The sequence below is a fragment of the Bos indicus genome, chromosome 19, assembly GCF_029378745.1.
Source record: "Bos indicus isolate NIAB-ARS_2022 breed Sahiwal x Tharparkar chromosome 19, NIAB-ARS_B.indTharparkar_mat_pri_1.0, whole genome shotgun sequence".
Classification (NCBI taxonomy): Eukaryota; Metazoa; Chordata; class Mammalia; order Artiodactyla; family Bovidae; genus Bos; species Bos indicus.
The window spans coordinates 9,212,097-9,229,461 of record NC_091778.1 but is presented as its reverse complement, the minus strand read 5'-3'; the positions used below and the strand labels follow the sequence as shown (position 1 = coordinate 9,229,461).

Genomic DNA, 17,365 nt, shown 5'->3' with positions numbered 1-17,365 from the left:
TACTTGCAGGCTGCAATGGGGGGAGGGTAAAACAGAGAGGGTGGGACGAGTGGAGCCTGGAAACACACACCCTATCGTGTAAGCCAGCCAGCCAGTGGGAACTTGCTGTGTGACTCGGAACCCAAACAGGGGCTGCGACAACCTAGAGGGGTGAGAGGGAGGCTCAAGAGTGAGGGGACGTGTGCACACTCGTGGCTGACTCGTGTTGGCGTGGGTCAGAACACAATACTGTAATCATCCTTCATCCTTCAATTTTTCCTTTTTGGTAATAAAATTTAAAAAAAAAAGAAATAGATGAGCAATAAAGTTCCTAACAGTGAGTTGGGCAAAAATCGTTGACAACATGACTGAAGTTCAATGTCACCATTAAAACATTCTTGAGATAGAGGTATATGTGAAAAGTTTATAATTCTGAACTGTATTCTAGATATTTCAACACAATTCAGGGGACACAGAACGTGTGTGTGTGTGCACATACTTGTAGGAAGGGCAGAAATCTGACATTCTGCTGAGTTTCTTCTTGTTTAGGGAGAAAAGTGGGTAACTTAAAACTCACTGATAACACAGAATCAAGATGTTGAATACTTGTTAAATGTTGTTAATACTTAATAACATTAATAACTTAATGTTGTTAATTAATACTTGTTGAATGTTGTTAAATTTACTACAGGGAAAATTTTTGACCAAGCAAATAATGATGAAAGAAAAAAAAAAAAAGAGAGAGCGAGCCAGTCAGAAAGCAACAGGAAAATGAACTAAACACCAAATAATATGACAACAGTGATCACGATGAACAGGTGAAATTCACCTACTGACTTTCCAGATTTCACCAGAAAGTTGTCAAGGAGACAGGAAAACATGATGCCAATACATACAAAATCCTTTAATGTACTCGTCTTAGAAATGGATAGTACAGGTAAGAGAAAAAAATTGGGGGAGGGGGTGGAGGGAGACAGCAAAAAAGGAAAACAGATTTAATTTACAAGCTGAATTTAATAGATCACATAAAATTTTATACCAAACCAACAATAATGCATTATTTTCAGGTGTGGCAGAACATTTTCCACAATTCCCTTCCCCCCGCAAAAAAATCATTCTAGTTTACCTGGAGAATTAAATGCACCAAAGAACCCAGAATTTCTGAGTAAGAATATACCCATGAGGCTGTCAGTACTGGAGTGATAGTAATGAAGGCAACAGGCCAGTCCTGAGCTGCCCAGACCAGCAGCCTCCAGCCCCCCGTGACTGTGGAGCACCTGAGCTGCTGTGAGTGCAAATACACAGACGGGATTCCGAAGACTTAATATAAAAACACCCAAATATCTCAGTATTTCTAACACCCATTACATGTTGAGATAGGTTAAATGAACCATTATTGATTTCATCTGCTCTTTCCTTCTTATTGAGACTCCTAGAAAATTTCAAACTATACACGTCTCACACTCCATGTCGCTGGACAGAGCTGGTCTAGAAACGGGTCTGGGTTTTCAATTTTCTGTCCACATTCTTTGACGTCCACGGAGACTGTTTTCCTTTTAGATCAGATTTAAAATGTTTCCTGTCTGGCCTAGGTGCCATGAGTTTCTCCTGGGTTTGTTTACACAAATGTTAATTTTTCTAAGAGGTGAAATGATGGATCTCTCCTGTCTGTGTTTTTCCAATTCTCAGTTCTGAAACTCTCCTAGAGGCTGGTCAGTGAGCCACTGTGGTGTCTGGGGACACAGGAGGGGGAACGATCATTCTCACACTGACACAGAGGAGCTGTGGTCCAGAACCTGGCTTTCAGCCTCACATCTGCTCCACCTGCAAACCGCAGTCCCCACCATCTATCTCTGGGGTCAGCTGTGGCTCACCCCAGAGGTGGTCATGAGGACCAAGTGATGTTTAGCCGCAAAGTCATGTCCAGCATTTTTGCGACCCCATGGACTGTAGCCCACCAGGCTCCTCTGTCCGCGGGATTTTCTAGGTAAGAACACTGGAGTGGGTTGCCATTTTCTCCTCCAGGGAATCTTTCCATGACAGAGATGGAACCTGTGTCTCCTGCATTGGCAGGCAGATTCTTTACCACTGAGCCTTTTGAGGACCAAGGATTACTGTAAAACAGCACAGCACCTGGCAGTAAGTTCTCCGCAACTCCAGCTCAACCTTATCTTAAACCTACGGTGGTGCAGCAGTAACCCCAGAACAGACACCGACACCCTTCTAGGTCCAGTCCTTTCTCCCGCAGCAGTGCCCCAAGGACCAGAGAGGGGCTACAGCCCACACAAGCACCTGCAGTGACAACAGGCTGGCTCTCCGGCTCCTGTGCTCAGCCATCCACCTCTCCCTCACACCTGGCGGAGATCATCCCTGCCCTTAGCTTCTCCCATTTAAGAGTTCACGCTTACACTTAAGCTGCTGCTGCTGCCAAGTCGCTTCAGTCGTGTCCAACTCTGTGCGACCCCATAGATGGCGGCCCACCAGGCTCCCCCGGGTAATTCCGAGAACACACCAACAAGCAGAGGGACACCATCTGGCCTGGCAGAATGAGGACCTCCACGAACCTGGAAATCCACTCCTCAGTAAAAGCAACGCAAGTACCAGCAAAATGGTCAAAATGACCTTTTTCAGAACTCTGGAAATTAATCCAAGGCCCACGGCAACCTAAACACTATCTATCCAAAGTGTACAGGCTCCTCAGTAACTTCTTACGTTTTCTCCAATATCCCAGCCCTGAGAGCTAAGCCCTGAGACACCAAGCACAACCTGCCCCCCATGAGCCTGGGCCCTTAGTCCTGATCCCATCACCTGTCAGCCCAAGAGCCTTCCCAGAGGAAGCCATCTCAGCCAGACCACTCTGGTTTGGCCTCCACTCCGTCACCTCCCCTGCACTCCACCCTGCACAGAATCACGGGTTCCGGCCGTCAAAACCCCTCCACTGCTTCCCAAGAGAGAAGCCACGTCTGCACCCCCGGCGGTGACAGCCCTCTTCAGACTAGCCTAAAGGCTGCCACACGCCACGTCCCGTTTCAGTGATGCAAGCTGTAAAGAAAAGGCTTAGCCCCGCGTATAACCAACTTGACCAAAGTCACAACCCACTTACGGCTGGGAGTGAGGGCTGTTGGTGGTTAAGACCACACGAGAGCTCGCTGAGGGCCAAGCTCCATTCCAGCAGGAATATTTCAATTTCATTGCCTTATGAGGCTGATACCAAACAGTGGCAGATTTTTTCTTGTGATCCAAAATCACTGCGGATGGTGACTGCAGCCATGAAACTAAAAGACACTTGCTCCTTGGAAGAAAAGCTATAACAAACCTAGACAGCGAATTAAACAGCATAGACATCACTTTGCCAACAAATGTGCATATCGTCAAAGCTATGATTTTCCCAGTAGTAGTGAACAGACACGAGTTGGACCATAGAGGGCTGAGTGCCAAAGAACTGCTGCTTTGGAACTGTGGTGCTGGAGAAGACTCTTAAGAGTCCTTTGGACTGCAAGGAGATCAACCCTGAATATTCATTGGAAGGACTGATGCTGAAGCTCCAATACCCTGGCCACCTGATGCAAAAAGCCGACTCATGGGAAAGACCCTGATGCTGGGAAAGATTGAGGGCAGGAGGAGAAAGGGCCAACAGAGGATGAGATGGTTGGATGGCATCACCGACTCAATGGACATGAGCTAGAACAAACTCCAGGAGAGAGTGAAACAGGAAAGCCTGGTGTGCTGCAGTCCATGGGGTCAGAAAGAGTCGGACATGACTGAGCCACTGAACATCCACCACCACCATTATCTGAACATGGAAACTGAAGCCTGTGTTTCACCCACTCGGTACCCAAACCCAGGGAGAGAGGCTGCAGCTCTGGGGAGAATGCCTTCTGTGCCCTGGGGCTCTATTAGCACTCCAGGGACCCTGGAGGGGTGGGCAGGCCCAGAGGCCACGGCTCAAGGCCCGGAGCCTATGTTCGAGAGGAGAGGCCTTTCGATCAAGACTTGGTTCTGCTCTTAAATCACTTCACAGATTTATTAAGAGTGCACAAAGAATTTGGGCAACCAGTGCTTTCTCCTCAAGCCTGGCTGTCTGAGAACATCACAGGAAGAAGCCAGAGGAAGGCTGGCTGCCACCTTGTGGAGCAAAGGGGAGGAAAAAACCAGATGGAAATTTCTGGCTAAACTGTCTTCAGAGAGCCATGAGTCTCCTAGTTTAAGTGGCACCCTAGAGCCCGCCACACTCACAACCACCCCACGACTCCCCAGCTGTGTGCACCATGGGAAAAAACAGAAGCTACAGTGTATACAATTTGAGATTTGTATGTTTGTATGTTTAAGTTACTTAATCGCACAATGCTGCATGAAATCAGTCTAAAAAAGAATCAACACACACCACTGCAAGGTAATCCACTGAGGGTTTTTTTTTTTTTTTTTTTTTTTAAACAAATTTGTACAGGAAAAAAAAAAAAAAAATCCCCGGGTCACACCCTATACCATACGCTCACCCTGTCCGGTTATGCAGGAAGCAATGGGAGCTGGGACAGGCAGCGGCCATAGATGACACGGGATGTGGAAAAACCGCGAGTTCCCTTTGTTCTCCAGTGTATCTTGTACAAAATAATTACATTTTTTTAAACATATTTACAGAGTTTGCACAAATAGAAAATGGTTACAAATTACAACCAGGCTTGGCAAGATAAGTTCCCCCCCCCTCTATCACTGACTGAGGCCGGAGGTACGATTGCTCTGTATTTACAGATGCATTAAAAAGTCTGTCTTCTTAGAGACCTAGATGGAGTTCATAAAAAATGGTTAAACAATCATAAATTCATTTGTAAGCTATACAAGCGATTGACGCCCATCAGTCAGTTCATGTCTTGCTCCCTGAAGAAAGCCTTGAAGGTAAAAGAATCCCTTCCCCAAAAGCAAGAACACATCCCTTGGCCTGTCTGCTTACAGGGGTCTGGGTTTGGGAGGAAATATAGAGGCAGGAAGGGAGGAAGGGAATGGGGGGAGGGCAGGACAACCGAGCTGAGGCAGTTTTCCTTTCATCGTTTTTGTTTGTTTTATAAACAGCTTGGAGCCAGGTTAAGCTGACTGGCTTGTTACACGCCATCTGATGGCTTTGAAAAGAACCCACAATTCCCTCGTCTCAGAGACGGAAACAGCTCAACATGACTACAGTACGGAACGAAAGGACTCTCTGGAGACAACAAGTGTTTGTAATTCTGCTGTAAAGTCTTTGCCTTGAGTGCCAAGCCCAATTTCAACAGTGCAAAACAGACTCCAGAGGTGGTGTGGAGCGGGTCAGAGGCTCGAGTAGCAGCTGTCCACCCACTGAGCGAGTCCTCGCTCCACCAGCGACCGGTTTATCAACACCACCTAGGAGAGAAAGGTGCTGGAGAGCGCGGCCACGGCACTGGGCCTACCTTCCGGGTCCCCCTCAGCCCAGGCCCCATCACCGGCGCCTGAGTGACTGGGCCGGGCCCGCCAGGGGCTCACGGACAGGCTCTCCCAGCGGGCGAGCAGGCTCTCCACACTCTAGTACCAGGGGACGGAGGGGAAACCCCAAGGGACAAGGTCCAAGAGAGCCCAGGGACGTCCTGCTACGGGGCCGCCAGAGCTCCGCGGGGATCGTCAGCTGCACCTCCAGCCGCCACCCGCTAGATGACAGCGGCATCCCCACCCCAACGGCGGCCACCAAGAGCGTCTCTGGGCGTGACGGGGGAGAGGAGGCCAGAACTTACTTCATCTCCAACCACGCTCCACAGTTGAATCAGAGGAAGGCCGGTTGGGCTGTAACTCGTAACCTGAGAGAAAAACCCCCCATGGTGTTAATAAGCTACCCCAGGCCCCTCTCATTCAAGACTGCTGGTCGACCTAGGGTGTGGGCCAGGGGAAGGCAGGCGCTATAGGTCTGCTCACAAGAAGCCAGGAGAGCTCAGAGAGGCTGGAGGCGCCAGGCGGGGGCTCCTGAGACAGACCCACCAGCCCGCCCGCACCACACACCTGAGCCAGCAGCGCTGTGTTCCCCGTCATCTCGCTCATAGCCGCGTCCGCCTCGGGGGAGAAGTGGTCATCGTCTGAGGAGAGGGAAAAGCAGCGTTCGACTCTCAGAGGCCGAGCACTCGTCACACAGCTCGCAGGTGTTCTCCAAGCAGACGTCACACGCTGCCACGGAGCAGGACCTCCCGGGACAGAGCCCCAGGCCTCCCTGGGTACACTCGGGGTGCCTGCTGCATGCCACCCCCCGGGGGACAGAGGCTGCCTCCAGTGGAAGTATCGCTGCCACCGACACTGATTCGGGGGCTGAATGGACTGTCATCTCACGGACTCAGGAACACACGTTACAGGTGAGAACATGTGAGACAAGGGTCAGTGGCTGACGGTCAGCCGCGCCCACAGTGATGCAGGTGCGATTCAGACCAGGCAGCTGGCCATACAGTCCACTCTGCGCAGCGGTCCCAGGTGGGTGGGGCGCGCGACAGCATCTCTTGTCAGATCATACCCTCCTAACAAGGACACACCCAGGGTGAGAGGCAGGGAGGACGGGAGCACAGGGCTAAGGTCTGGGAGCATCTAGGGACGTAGCAGTCTCTGCAGGAAGCCTCTCAAAGCCAGAGGCCCAGGTGGAGGCCAGGGTAGTGGGCCTGAAAGCGGGGGTCCAGGGACCAGCACCGCGGAGAACTTGTTAGAAACGCAACTTCTCGGGCCTCCACCCAGACCAGTCCATGGAAGCAGAGTGGCCGCAACCTGTGCTGCTTAAGCCTGGAAGCTGAGAACAAGGGTCTCACAGAGAAGACCTCCTCTCAACACCTGCTGCGCCCCGGCCCGCGGCCCCACCTGTTACCTGACAGGGGCATCACGCTGTCCAGAAGCACCTCCGCTCCCTGGAACGGCAGGGTCACAAAGTCAGACCTGAAAGACAAGCATGGTCCGAGCTGAGCCCGGACGCCACACTGCCTCACCCCAGGCGGACACTCCCCTCCCGCTCAGTGCCGTGACCCCAAAACCCAGTGAAGCCACACAGAGGCGCACACGACAGGCACAGGCCACTGCTCCCGCTCGCCCGCGCAGGCCCGGCCCCAGAGGCGCTGCTTCCATCAAGCGCGCAAGAGACGCCGCCTCCCTGTGCCCAGCGACACCTGGACTTCTTCCACTGGACGGGCCTCTCTGCTCTGTTTGGCTGAGGCAAGGACGGGATTCGTTTGCATCATCCTCTCCCAAACAGAGTGGGCAGCGGCAGGAAGAACCCACCCACGTCCCAGGCGCCCGCTTGGCAGACATCACGGCCGACTCGACTCACCGGATCTGCCGCAGCACGTCTACCTTCACCCTCTTGTAGCCACCATAGTCGACGTAGCGAATCTCGACCTCATTGGTGTCCTCGTAGGCGGCCACCACCTGGGCTCGCCACCAGGCCCCGTCCACGCCAGGAGCAGCGCAGATGACTGTTACTGCGGGCAGACGAGAGCGTGTGCCCAGAGCCGGCGCAGGGCGGGGCGGCCACAGGCCATCCCGGGCCCAGCACGGACCAAGGGCAAGGCCTGCCAGCCGTGCATCTCTGCTGCCGCAACGCCCCCGAGACCAGAAAGTGCCCACCCACGCCTCTTTCTCTGAGACGTTCTCTGAGGCCAAAGGTAGACACAGATTACCTGATATAAGCCAGGTAAATTCCAGAATTCATGGAATGGACCAGCACCTGCCTTATACTCTGAAAGGAATGTCTCAGAAAGAATCCAGAGCCTCAAGTGCAGCAGATCTCTGGTTGGCTGCCAGGACCTGCTCTGGCCCACCGCAGACCAGACCGAGGGCTCCCAAGCCCGAAGCCCACTTCTGGCCTTTGCTTCAGGACGGTGCTGAGAGCAGGAATGCTCGGGGCAGTCAACCAGGCCACAGCGCAAGTGCCCCTGAGCGCCACCAACCCCAGCCCGGAGCAGCAAGGGCGGGGGCCGTGACACGGCTGGCCTCACTGTGCCCTGACCCTGAAGAGCAGGCCCCAGTCCAGTCCAGTCACCTCCTGGCCTCCAGTTCTGTCTTCACTTCTGGGTTGAAGCAACGTCAGAGAACCTGACAATATTCCTCCAAAAGGAAAAGCTTAATATAAAATGTCCCCCAAATTTCAAGTTTTCCTTATGTCTTAACGCCCACTGGGGGCTTCAGGTTAGGAGTCAAGTTAGGTAAGAGACATTAGATCTCTGCTAATGAGGGTGATGAAGGTAACAGAGCTCCGGGGCAGGGTCCACCTGGGCAAGTCACTGACTTCAGAGTCTTCATTTTCTCACCCGCTGACTGGAGATGCCCCAACCCACCGTCACCAGACTCTGGGACCATCTATGGGAGTGGCGTCTGCAGCAGGTACTGTGCGTGTCTGACACACACAGTAGCCACCCCAGCCCTCAACAGGCGAGCAGCAGAGCTGAGACCTGAACCCTCGTGCCAACTCTGTATTCTGACCCCTTCTTTCCGTCAGCCTATGGAAACACCAGTGTGAGCTAGCCAGGGAATGGAGCCCAGTGCACCCCAAGCCGACACCAAGAACTCAGGGATGCTATTCCCATGAAGAGCCCCAGAACAGCCTCCTGCTGGTTAAAACCATGGGCAGAACAAGAGGAGACCCCCCAAAACTTCTCCCCGAGCCTGGCCAGAGCACAGGCGCCCCCCTCTGGCCCCGAGGGCAGCGCTTACTCTCCACTGGGGTGGGCAAGGTGGGGATGCCAGGCTGAGAGTAGCAGAGGTACATCTGCTGGTCCAGGCTGCGCAGCGCGTGGAAGGTGGGGTGTGTGTGCTGCTGCACAAACAGGTGCCCGGCGTTGACCTGGTTGACCACGATTACCTCCACAGTGACGCCGTCCGGGAGCATGAGCTGCAGAGAGCAGAGGGGCATGTGCGTTCAGCAACCCTTCTCACACCTGGGATAAATTCTGAGGCCCCAGGGCAAGACTCCAAATCGACACATCTTCGAAAAAGGCACAGCAAACCAAAGCAACATGGCTCCTAGACAGCAGAGGTGCAAGGAAAATTCTCTTAAGCTGTTCAAAGTGTTTGGCTCCCCTGTGGCCCTGACCCTGCAATGCCCCAAGTAACCACAAGAGGTGGCCTCAGTTCAGCTGGGCAAGGAGGCCCCCAGGTGTCCATGGTGGATGGAGCGTCTGGCCGCCCACGGGCCTGGGCACAGCTTCTGCCCAGTCCACCTCTTCTCCAGACTCTGTAAGACCCAGGGAAGGCAAACAGGGATGGGGTGGCCACTGAGAACAAGAGTAAGAGATGGTCAAGCCTGAGGGCCACTCTGCCAGCTCCTTGGAACGGCAGCTGACTCCAGGAGCTCCAGCGTGACTGTTGGCATCCCTCCAAGCTAAGGCAACACCGAGGCACTGTGGACACAGAAGGGCATCCACGCCACCTCCAGCCAGGCGGCCACAGAAAGAGCTTCAGGTGAGAGCTCCGCGCCGACCCCCCGGCCCTGCAGGCTGACAGCCATGGCTCCAGCCACTCAGAGCCCAAGGACAGGAGGCCTCACCAACCGCTCAACTACTTGAAAAAGAGAGAGTGGGTTTGGGGCCAAGCCTCACGGGAAACCCCGATGATTCAGAAGTGAAGCGTGGAGTGGGGGTCAGCCCACTCCCAGATATCCACAAGAAAGGAAGGGACACCCACCCTTCCCCCGAAGCACAAGGGTACCGGGAGGGAGGAGACACAGGATGAAAAGGCCAGCGTCCTGAACGTTCTCTTGGAGTGCACACCCAGCCTACGTGTGACACGCAGTGCTCTCAGCCTCCAGAAACCTACAGTTCTGCTCCCAGTGAGACGAGGCGCACAGGGCTGGAGGCACACAGCAGCAAGGGGTGACAGGCCCCAGAGACCCCACAGCCCCAGCACACAGGCCCCAAAACGCCAGCTCCTCTGCTAGGGCTCCCAGGGCTGGAGGTGGAGTGGGGGTCTTTCCCTTTATGACACAGGTGCCCCTCGTGAGGATGGAAGGGGAAGGGCCTCCTTCACCAGGGCCACCGCTGGACCCAACTCCACCGGGGGGTCCCCGAATCAGGTCTCAGGGTGATCAGGACAAGGCACAGCTCGAAGGCATCCCGAGCCAGCCTGCACACGGCCAGTCAGGAGGGAGTAGTTCCTTCCAGGCAACTGCCTGGAGAACAGACTGCCCAGGTGGCAGAGGTGGGGAGAGCGGTCCTTCCAAGCAGGGACCGAGAGGCCTCCGGTTTCCTACAGCACCCTGGCCCCCAGCCCAACCCAGAGAACTAAAAGCAGAGCTGGCCACTGGCCGGAGGTGAGGGGGCAGGCCTCAGTGTGCCCCGGGCCTTCCTTGCCCACGGCCTCGGGAGCTTCCATCTGGGGCCAGCCAGGAGGAAGGGGCATGCTCACCCAGGAAGTCATTGGAAGAGAAGGCAGTGCCAGCGAAGGCAGCGGGGGAGCGTAAATGTTGGTGAGGTTCAGTTCTTTGAACTTCTTGCCAATCAAGTTCAGCGCCTTGTCCACATGATGCTGAGAGCCTGAATGTGGGGCCAGACCACAGTCACAGGGCTCAGACAGAGAGCAAAACTAAACTCGGGCCCACCCCGCCCCGCACCGCCTTTCCCCAGAGTTCAGGTGCACCTGTAAGGTGCCAAAATGCCAAGCCTCGCCTTAGGGTGAAATGCATCTAAAGCTGGAAGCCTGTCGCCCTTTCACACTTGGCCTCTATTGGTTACGACTGCACTAACGCAACAGGAGCTTAGCTGACGGAGAGGCCTGGCCTTTGTCCATCATCAGCCCAGGACCCCTGGCCAGTCCCCGAGTGCCCACCCTTTTCCCGCCAGAAGATCTGGGGGATCCAGAGTCTCCTTTAAGTACCGCAAGTGAAGATGAGGCTAAAGGGAAGACTTGCCCACTCCCTTCACCTGGGGTGAGCAGCAGGGCTTTCTATTCAGAGACTTAGACTCCAAAAGGGAGCAAGTGGGACTCAAATGCTTCAAGTCGCTTACGTTCCAGGTAAGAAAACTGTCATAAAACCCAGGCAGCGGCTGCCACTGACCTTCGATGTGGCAGACCTGGATGTTCTGGGTGTAAGGCAGGGTGGAGATGTAGATCTTGGCACCAGATGTCTGCTTGAGAAAACTCACGTAGCGTCCCTGCTTGCCAATCAACCGACCAACCAGGTGCTTCAGGAGAGAGAGAGAAGTGAGAGGGTTAACAAGAAGCCAAACTCGAGCATCCCCAAGACCCGTCTCTGCTTCATACCAGGTCAGGCTCACACGTATTCTCGGCACTCACTCACCAGGCACGGTTCTGAGTGCAAAACAAACAGCATCTGTTTATCACCATTTTACAGTTGATGGAACAAACCCAGAGAGGTTAAACTAATTTGGCCAGGCTCACACAGCTACTGGCTTCCCTGATAGCTCAGCTGGTAAAGAATCTACCTGCAAAGTGGGAGCCCTGGGTTCGATCCCTGGGTTAGGAAGATCCCCAGAAGGGAAAGGCTACCCATTCCAGTATTCTGGCCTGGAGAATCCCATGGACTGTATAATCCATGGAGATACAGTCCATGGGGTCGCACAGAGTCGGACTCAACTGAGCGCCTTTCCCTTGCACACAGCTACGCAGCAGCTGCACCAGGCAGCAGCCCCAGGACACGGCAGTCTCCATTTCCTCCCCCACAACGGGGCTCACATTCAGAGGCTGCAAAGGCAGCATTTTCTCCTCCTAGACACTGGGATGTTTCTAAGCGCAAGGTTGGATTTTTGAGTCCTCTACCTCTCCAAGTCTGCTCAGGTCCAAAGAATGGCCTCAGTTTGAAAACAAAGGTCTAAGAAAGAACCCTTGGGCTCCGGCTGCCAACTCCAGAGCACACATCCCCTGTGAGCAACAGGAGCCAAACTCAGCCCAATATAAGACAAACCCTGAAGCAATCCCCAATGACCCCACCCGGCAGAGCTGCTAGGGACACAGTCACCCTGCACCCAAAGCTGCCTGGGTGTGCCCTTTGCAACCACTGAAGGAGAGAAAAGAGGGCAGCTCTGCCTTCAGGATCAATGGGATAAAGACATAACCAAGGGAGCCAGCCGTGTGTGTCAGAGCGGCCCGCCTGACCTCGAGGTCACACCAGGCCAAGTTTCCACCTTGGCAGGAGGCTAAGAGCCCAGAAGAATGCAGTTGGCCAATTATTTCTGAACCCCTGAGACAAACGTCAAGATCAAGCTAATAAGATGTAAGTTAGAAAAGCAAGAAGCTAGAAATCACTTAAGCACCCTGGAATTGGGGGACTGGTGAAGTAAACTGACATTCACACAATGAATCATGCAGTTAAAATTCCATTTTCAAAGAATAACACAGGAAAATTAAGTTGTTAAATATTTAAAAGCATTAATTAAAGCAACATAATCTTAGTTTTGTTTAAAAACCACAGGGTGCAAGATGAGAAGGAAATAAAAGTCTTCCTAGTAACTCTCGGGGGTAGGATTAAGCTGATTTTTATTTTCTTCCTACACTGCTATATTCCTCAAGCTCTCTAAAATACGGATTTATGCTGTGCTCAATTATAAAATACAGTCTGCGTTGGAGAGCGTGAGGAGAGCGTGCTGAGGGGACTCCTGGCCAGCCCCTGTCCTCAGCCTCGCTTTGCTAGCATCTCCAAACTGATCTGAGCCCTGCACGCCCAGAGGAGCCCTGAGGAGGGGAGGAGCCGGGGAGTGTGAGAACGCCGCCCCCAAGGGCAGCTGGAGGGACTCCGTGCTGCCGGAGCTCTCCAGACTCCAGGCAAAGCGGAGCATTCCCACCCCTTCAGCCTCCGGCTCCCTGGGGGCTTCTCCTGGTTTAGGTCCCCCCTTGGCCCCCTCTCCCAAGCCCGCTGAGCTGGGACCCGGGGTCTCTTAGCGCTCACAGCCCTTACCTTTGGCACCTCGATCTCCCAGATGATCAGGTCGACCTTCTTGGGATTGGAGCCTGCCTGGGCATTCTGGAAATCGTCAGGCTTCCTGAAGCCACAGCAGCTGTCCACCGAGTCCATGCTGTTCCCGTCTGAACCTGCAGGGGAGGAAGCAGCACGCACAGACACGGGCCCAGAGCAGTTAATAACGTACAACTTCCAAACTGGCACTCCCAGGAGGCCCCCGCCCCACGCCCCCTCCTCAGGCTTGGCAGGTGACTGTCAACTCGCAGTCTAGAAGGCTCAGAACAGCCCCAATGAAAGGCGGACTGGGGGTGTAGATACACCTAATTTTAGCCTGTCACTTACAGCCCCACTTGCTGAACTGGCAGCCGCGCCCAGCACAGCTGCTGGAGCAGAGACAAGTGGTGAACTGGGAAGAAACTGATGTTGGCTCAGCAAGGGGAGTCCATGGGGTGGGGGAGGGGACAGGCCAGCCGGTCCCCAAGGTCTCGGCGGCCTGCGCCTGGTGTAGGTCTCGGTGGAGCCCAATTGGTCACAGCTGGTCTACACACAACCAAGCAGCTCCTCCGATGAAGGGTCCCTGGGCCCCAAGGCCCCAGGCCGGGGCACTCACGCAGGGGCCTTCAGCCGATCAGAACTACAGAGTCCCCACTTGCCCTTATCCCGGTCAGGGCCGGGAAGAGTGGGCGACGGGAGGAGGCCCCCTCCCTCTGCTGAGGCCTGACTCGCGCACCGCTGAAGGCTCTCAGGGCTCCCGATGGGTCTTCGGTCCCAAGAGGACACCCACATTCAGGGTCTGCCAGGGGGCCCACAACCCAGACAAGGGGTCAGACGGCTTCAGAAAGTGGCTCTGGCTGAAATATGGAAGACTCGACTGCCAGAAATAGATCACTCCTGAGAGGCTACTAACTAGGTTATTTTCCACATGGTTTCTCTAAGCCCTGGACATAATCCCCTACCAAGAGATCCCGGCCCTGCCTAGACAGAGGCAGGCACTCCTCCCAGCTACGACGAGGCGCCTCCCTCGACACTAGGGGCTTCACGCTGGGAAAACCACCCTTCTGGAGAGAGGTCTGCTTAGCCTACCTGGCTGATGCGGGCTCGGCTCGTACCCAGCCCCCAGCTGCTGCCCGACCAAGCAGGATGGGCCTCCACCCTGATGACACTTAGAGGGGGCTCAGACCACACCGCAACTCCCGGCAGCCCCCACCTGCTGTGCCCAGGGCCCACCACCCCTCCTCTGAGGCCTAGACTCATCCCAGCAGCCGCCACTGCCAAACTGGGGTCCACTTCCGTCCATTTTCAGATGTTTTAGAATGACTTTAAGAAAGTAACTTGGCACCCCTGAAGCCGGGTGCCCCTTCTGGCCCCTGACTTCTCCACACGGGTGGCCGGCAGCACTGTTTCCCATCGCAGGCACACAAAACAGCAGTGTCTTCGTCACTAACAGCGCCTTACAGGCGACAACACGCGGTGCCACAAGACGCTGCTGAGAGCAGTAAAGCTCCCCAGAGGAGCCCCGGCCTTCCTGGGGCTCAGATGATGGGAGCACCTCCAGGACAAGCAGGCTGCAAACCCGCAGAGGAACCCGCGGCCTCTTCCGTGAGATAAGTGCAAATACCCCAGGGAAGCTGCAAAACCAGGGTCAGGAGCTGCTGACCTGTAAGTGAGCGGTCTGAACTGTCTACGCTGGGGTCAGCACTCGAAAAACCCATTGGACACTTCATTACCAAAGTGCCCCTTTCCCGGGGGTGGAACTGCAGCTGCACAGAAAGGAAATGGCTGAGGTTCTCTGCGAAGGAATAGGTGACAGCAACAGGCAGGAGGCGCGAGCCTCCCGCAAGGATTCGAGGCTGTGGCCATTCTCTGGGCACTTACCCCGAAAGAGCTTCTGGAGAAGGAAAGCAGGTGAAGACATGGGAACAAGCACGTTATTAAAAGGAAATAAATCATTGAAAAAGCTCACCCGTTCTTGGTACTCAAGCGGATTAAAGCTAAAGGGGCCTCTCCGTCTTTACAAAAGCTATTAGGAAGTTAGTGTGTACATTAAGTTACTGGGTGAACCCAACTTGAGCTGGTTCCTTCAGAAGGGCTGGGGAGGGTCCCCGGCTGCAGAACCAAGTTACAGCTCCCATGGCTTTGGGGTTCAGGGCAGCGTTCACTTCTCAGTTGCCCCCCCAGCTCTCTCCTGTACCCCGATTTCTGCAAGCCGCTGGGACACAGTGTAGAAGAGCATCGTGACTACAGAAGCAGCAGAGGCAGGCCAGCCACCTTTCCCAACTGAATGAGGGGAGACACCCCGCTCCTCTCGGGGACACCCCAGGCCCGCCTACCTCCCGAATGGTCTGCTTCCGCGTCCACGGTCCATCCGTCCTCAGTCCCCAAGTCTGACAGCTCCCCCTTCAGCACCCCATTGCTGACGGGCACAGTACTTTCGGGCAGCGGTGGGGTGGCGGCCTCGCCCCTGGGGCTGGGGGAGGTCTCCAGACAACAGTCTTCAAGCCCCGAGGTGCTGGCGGAATCTGAGCACTGCCCAGAGGCCGCGCCACAGGGGACAGCATGGCAGCCGTCAGACACGCAGGGGACATGGGTGGTCTCTTCCCCGGTGCCGCCTGCCTCGTCCAGCAACTCGCGGAGGGGGGCAGCCGGCAGAGGGCAGGGGGCCAGGGAGATGTGGTGTGCAGAGTTCTTTGGCTTCCTGTCCTTGGTGGGGCTGGACAGAGGGCTGCTCAGGCAGCTCACGTAGGTCTTTGGCGCTGGCAGGTCCCCTGCCGGAGGCTCTGTGGAGGGGAGGGCCGTGTCCCTCAGACCCGGGGCCGCCTCTACCGCAGCCAGGGTAGGCTCCGAGGCCTCCAGGCCCAGGGGGGTTTTCTGGCTGGCGGAGGCACAGCTCTCCTCCTTCAGCCCTTGGGGCTGGGTGGCTGAGGCCTGATACACCCGGCCTGCAATCCTGCCCATGGTGGTGGCCAGCACCTCCTCGGTGGCCTCCAGGATCACTTTGGAGATGATCTGGAAGGCAGCCTGCTCGATCTTCTCGCTTCTGTCCCAAGTCTCCTCCCCACCCTGCTCCTGGGGAAAGGCTCCATCCCAGGCTCGGCCCGCCAGGCCCCGCGGCGCCAGCGTCTCCTCCTCGGGTGCCGCCTCCACCACGGCCTCGTCCAGCAGGCGGCCCGGGTCCTTCTCTCCCGCTCCGGCCGCCCGGCTGCTCTGTAACTCTAACTCGGGGGCTGGCTCCCAGGCCGCCGGCTCTTCCTCCAGCACGTTCTCTCCCAGCACCGCGTCCCCCGTGCCTTCGGCGCCCCCTGTCTCCCGGGCCTTCTCTTCAGGGGCCGGCTTTTCCGCGGGGGCTGCAGGCTGACCCTGGCGGCCCCGTCCCCCCGGCCGGCCCAGCACGGCCTCTCGCTTACACACCTCGACTGCCTCGTGGGGGAACGGAAGGCCCTTGGGGGCTGGCAGGGGACACTCTAGAGGGACAGCCTTGGCTTCGTCGCCCGCGAGGGTGAGCTCCACCTCCTTGCGCGCTCCCGGGCGGAGTCTCGTGTCCGCGGGGTTCGGAAGGCTGCCCGAGGACTCGGACCTCCGGCAGGCCGGGTGTGCCCGCAACAGGGCCGGCGGCTCCGGCGAGGGCCTGCCACCACCGCACAGCTCCCTCTCAGGCGGTGGGCTGGCTGCTCCAGGCCGCGAGTCTTCCACTGGGAGCACCTCCTGGGCCTCAGGGCCGGCCCGCAGCGCCACCGCACCGGCCTCCGCTGCTCTGTCGTGGCTGTCGAGGGGCTCTTTTTTACGGGAGAAAAACCACCACCAGCCGAGGAGCGCCAGCACTCCAGGCAGGGCCAGGGGGAAGAGTGAACGGAACTGGATCGTCATCCTGGAGGCGTGGAGTAATTACACCTGCGGGAAGAGGAGAGCAAGGGGGAGCCGTGAGAGCCGGCGAGGGCTCCTGATGGGATTCACTGCCCAGGAAGGCCAGCCGCGCCCCTGGCCCCTGGAAGGCGCAGCCCTCCCTCTGGGCACACCCCGGCCAGTGACCCACGCGGTGGGGTGGGGGGGCGCGCACTGCCCCCGGCCTGCTGCCCGCTCATCCAGGCACACTCCCCTGAAACACACTGAGCCGGCTCCCGAAACCAAGTCCTTTCCTGCATCACTTCTTGATGCCCAATTCTCCCTAGGTTCCCCCACAAGGGACTAGCTGTGTTTAGTGTTTTCATTCTCTAAACTCCCAGAACACTTCTATTCAGGTGATATTGCAGCACTTTTAAATACCCATGGAAATCCGTGTGGACACGTCCCCTCGAAATCATCCCCCAAACCATCAGCCAAGGAAACAGTAGTTATGCCACAATTAAGTCAGAACAAAGGACAAGTGAGATTTTTCAAGGGATGGGGGGTGCCCCAAGGCGAGGGACCAGCAACACACAGGGCTGTGGAAATCGAGTGGTTTGAGAGTCAAGCTGTTCAGCGGGTTCAGTGAGGCTCTTGCATCCACTGCAGAGGCTGCGCTTTTTTCTGCAG

General features: G+C 56.0%; 1 protein-coding gene across 3 annotated transcripts in view; it reads right to left on the bottom strand.

Moving 5' to 3' along the window:
• Positions 1-862: 862 nt before the first annotated feature.
• Positions 863-17,365, bottom strand: part of AKAP1 (A-kinase anchoring protein 1) — a 36,413-nt gene continuing 19,910 nt past the window's right edge. For all 3 annotated transcript variants that reach the window (XM_019981437.2, XM_019981438.2, XM_070772504.1), the window contains 10 exons: positions 15,187-16,744; positions 12,854-12,987; positions 10,997-11,123; positions 10,348-10,475; positions 8,659-8,836; positions 7,277-7,427; positions 6,821-6,888; positions 5,980-6,053; positions 5,718-5,780; positions 863-5,352 (listed from right to left, as the gene is read on the bottom strand). In XM_019981437.2, coding sequence (XP_019836996.2) covers positions 5,278-5,352; positions 5,718-5,780; positions 5,980-6,053; positions 6,821-6,888; positions 7,277-7,427; positions 8,659-8,836; positions 10,348-10,475; positions 10,997-11,123; positions 12,854-12,987; positions 15,187-16,720 — 2,532 coding nt within the window. In that variant the 5' untranslated portion in view covers positions 16,721-16,744 and the 3' untranslated portion in view covers positions 863-5,277. The remainder of the gene's footprint in view (positions 5,353-5,717; positions 5,781-5,979; positions 6,054-6,820; positions 6,889-7,276; positions 7,428-8,658; positions 8,837-10,347; positions 10,476-10,996; positions 11,124-12,853; positions 12,988-15,186; positions 16,745-17,365) is intronic.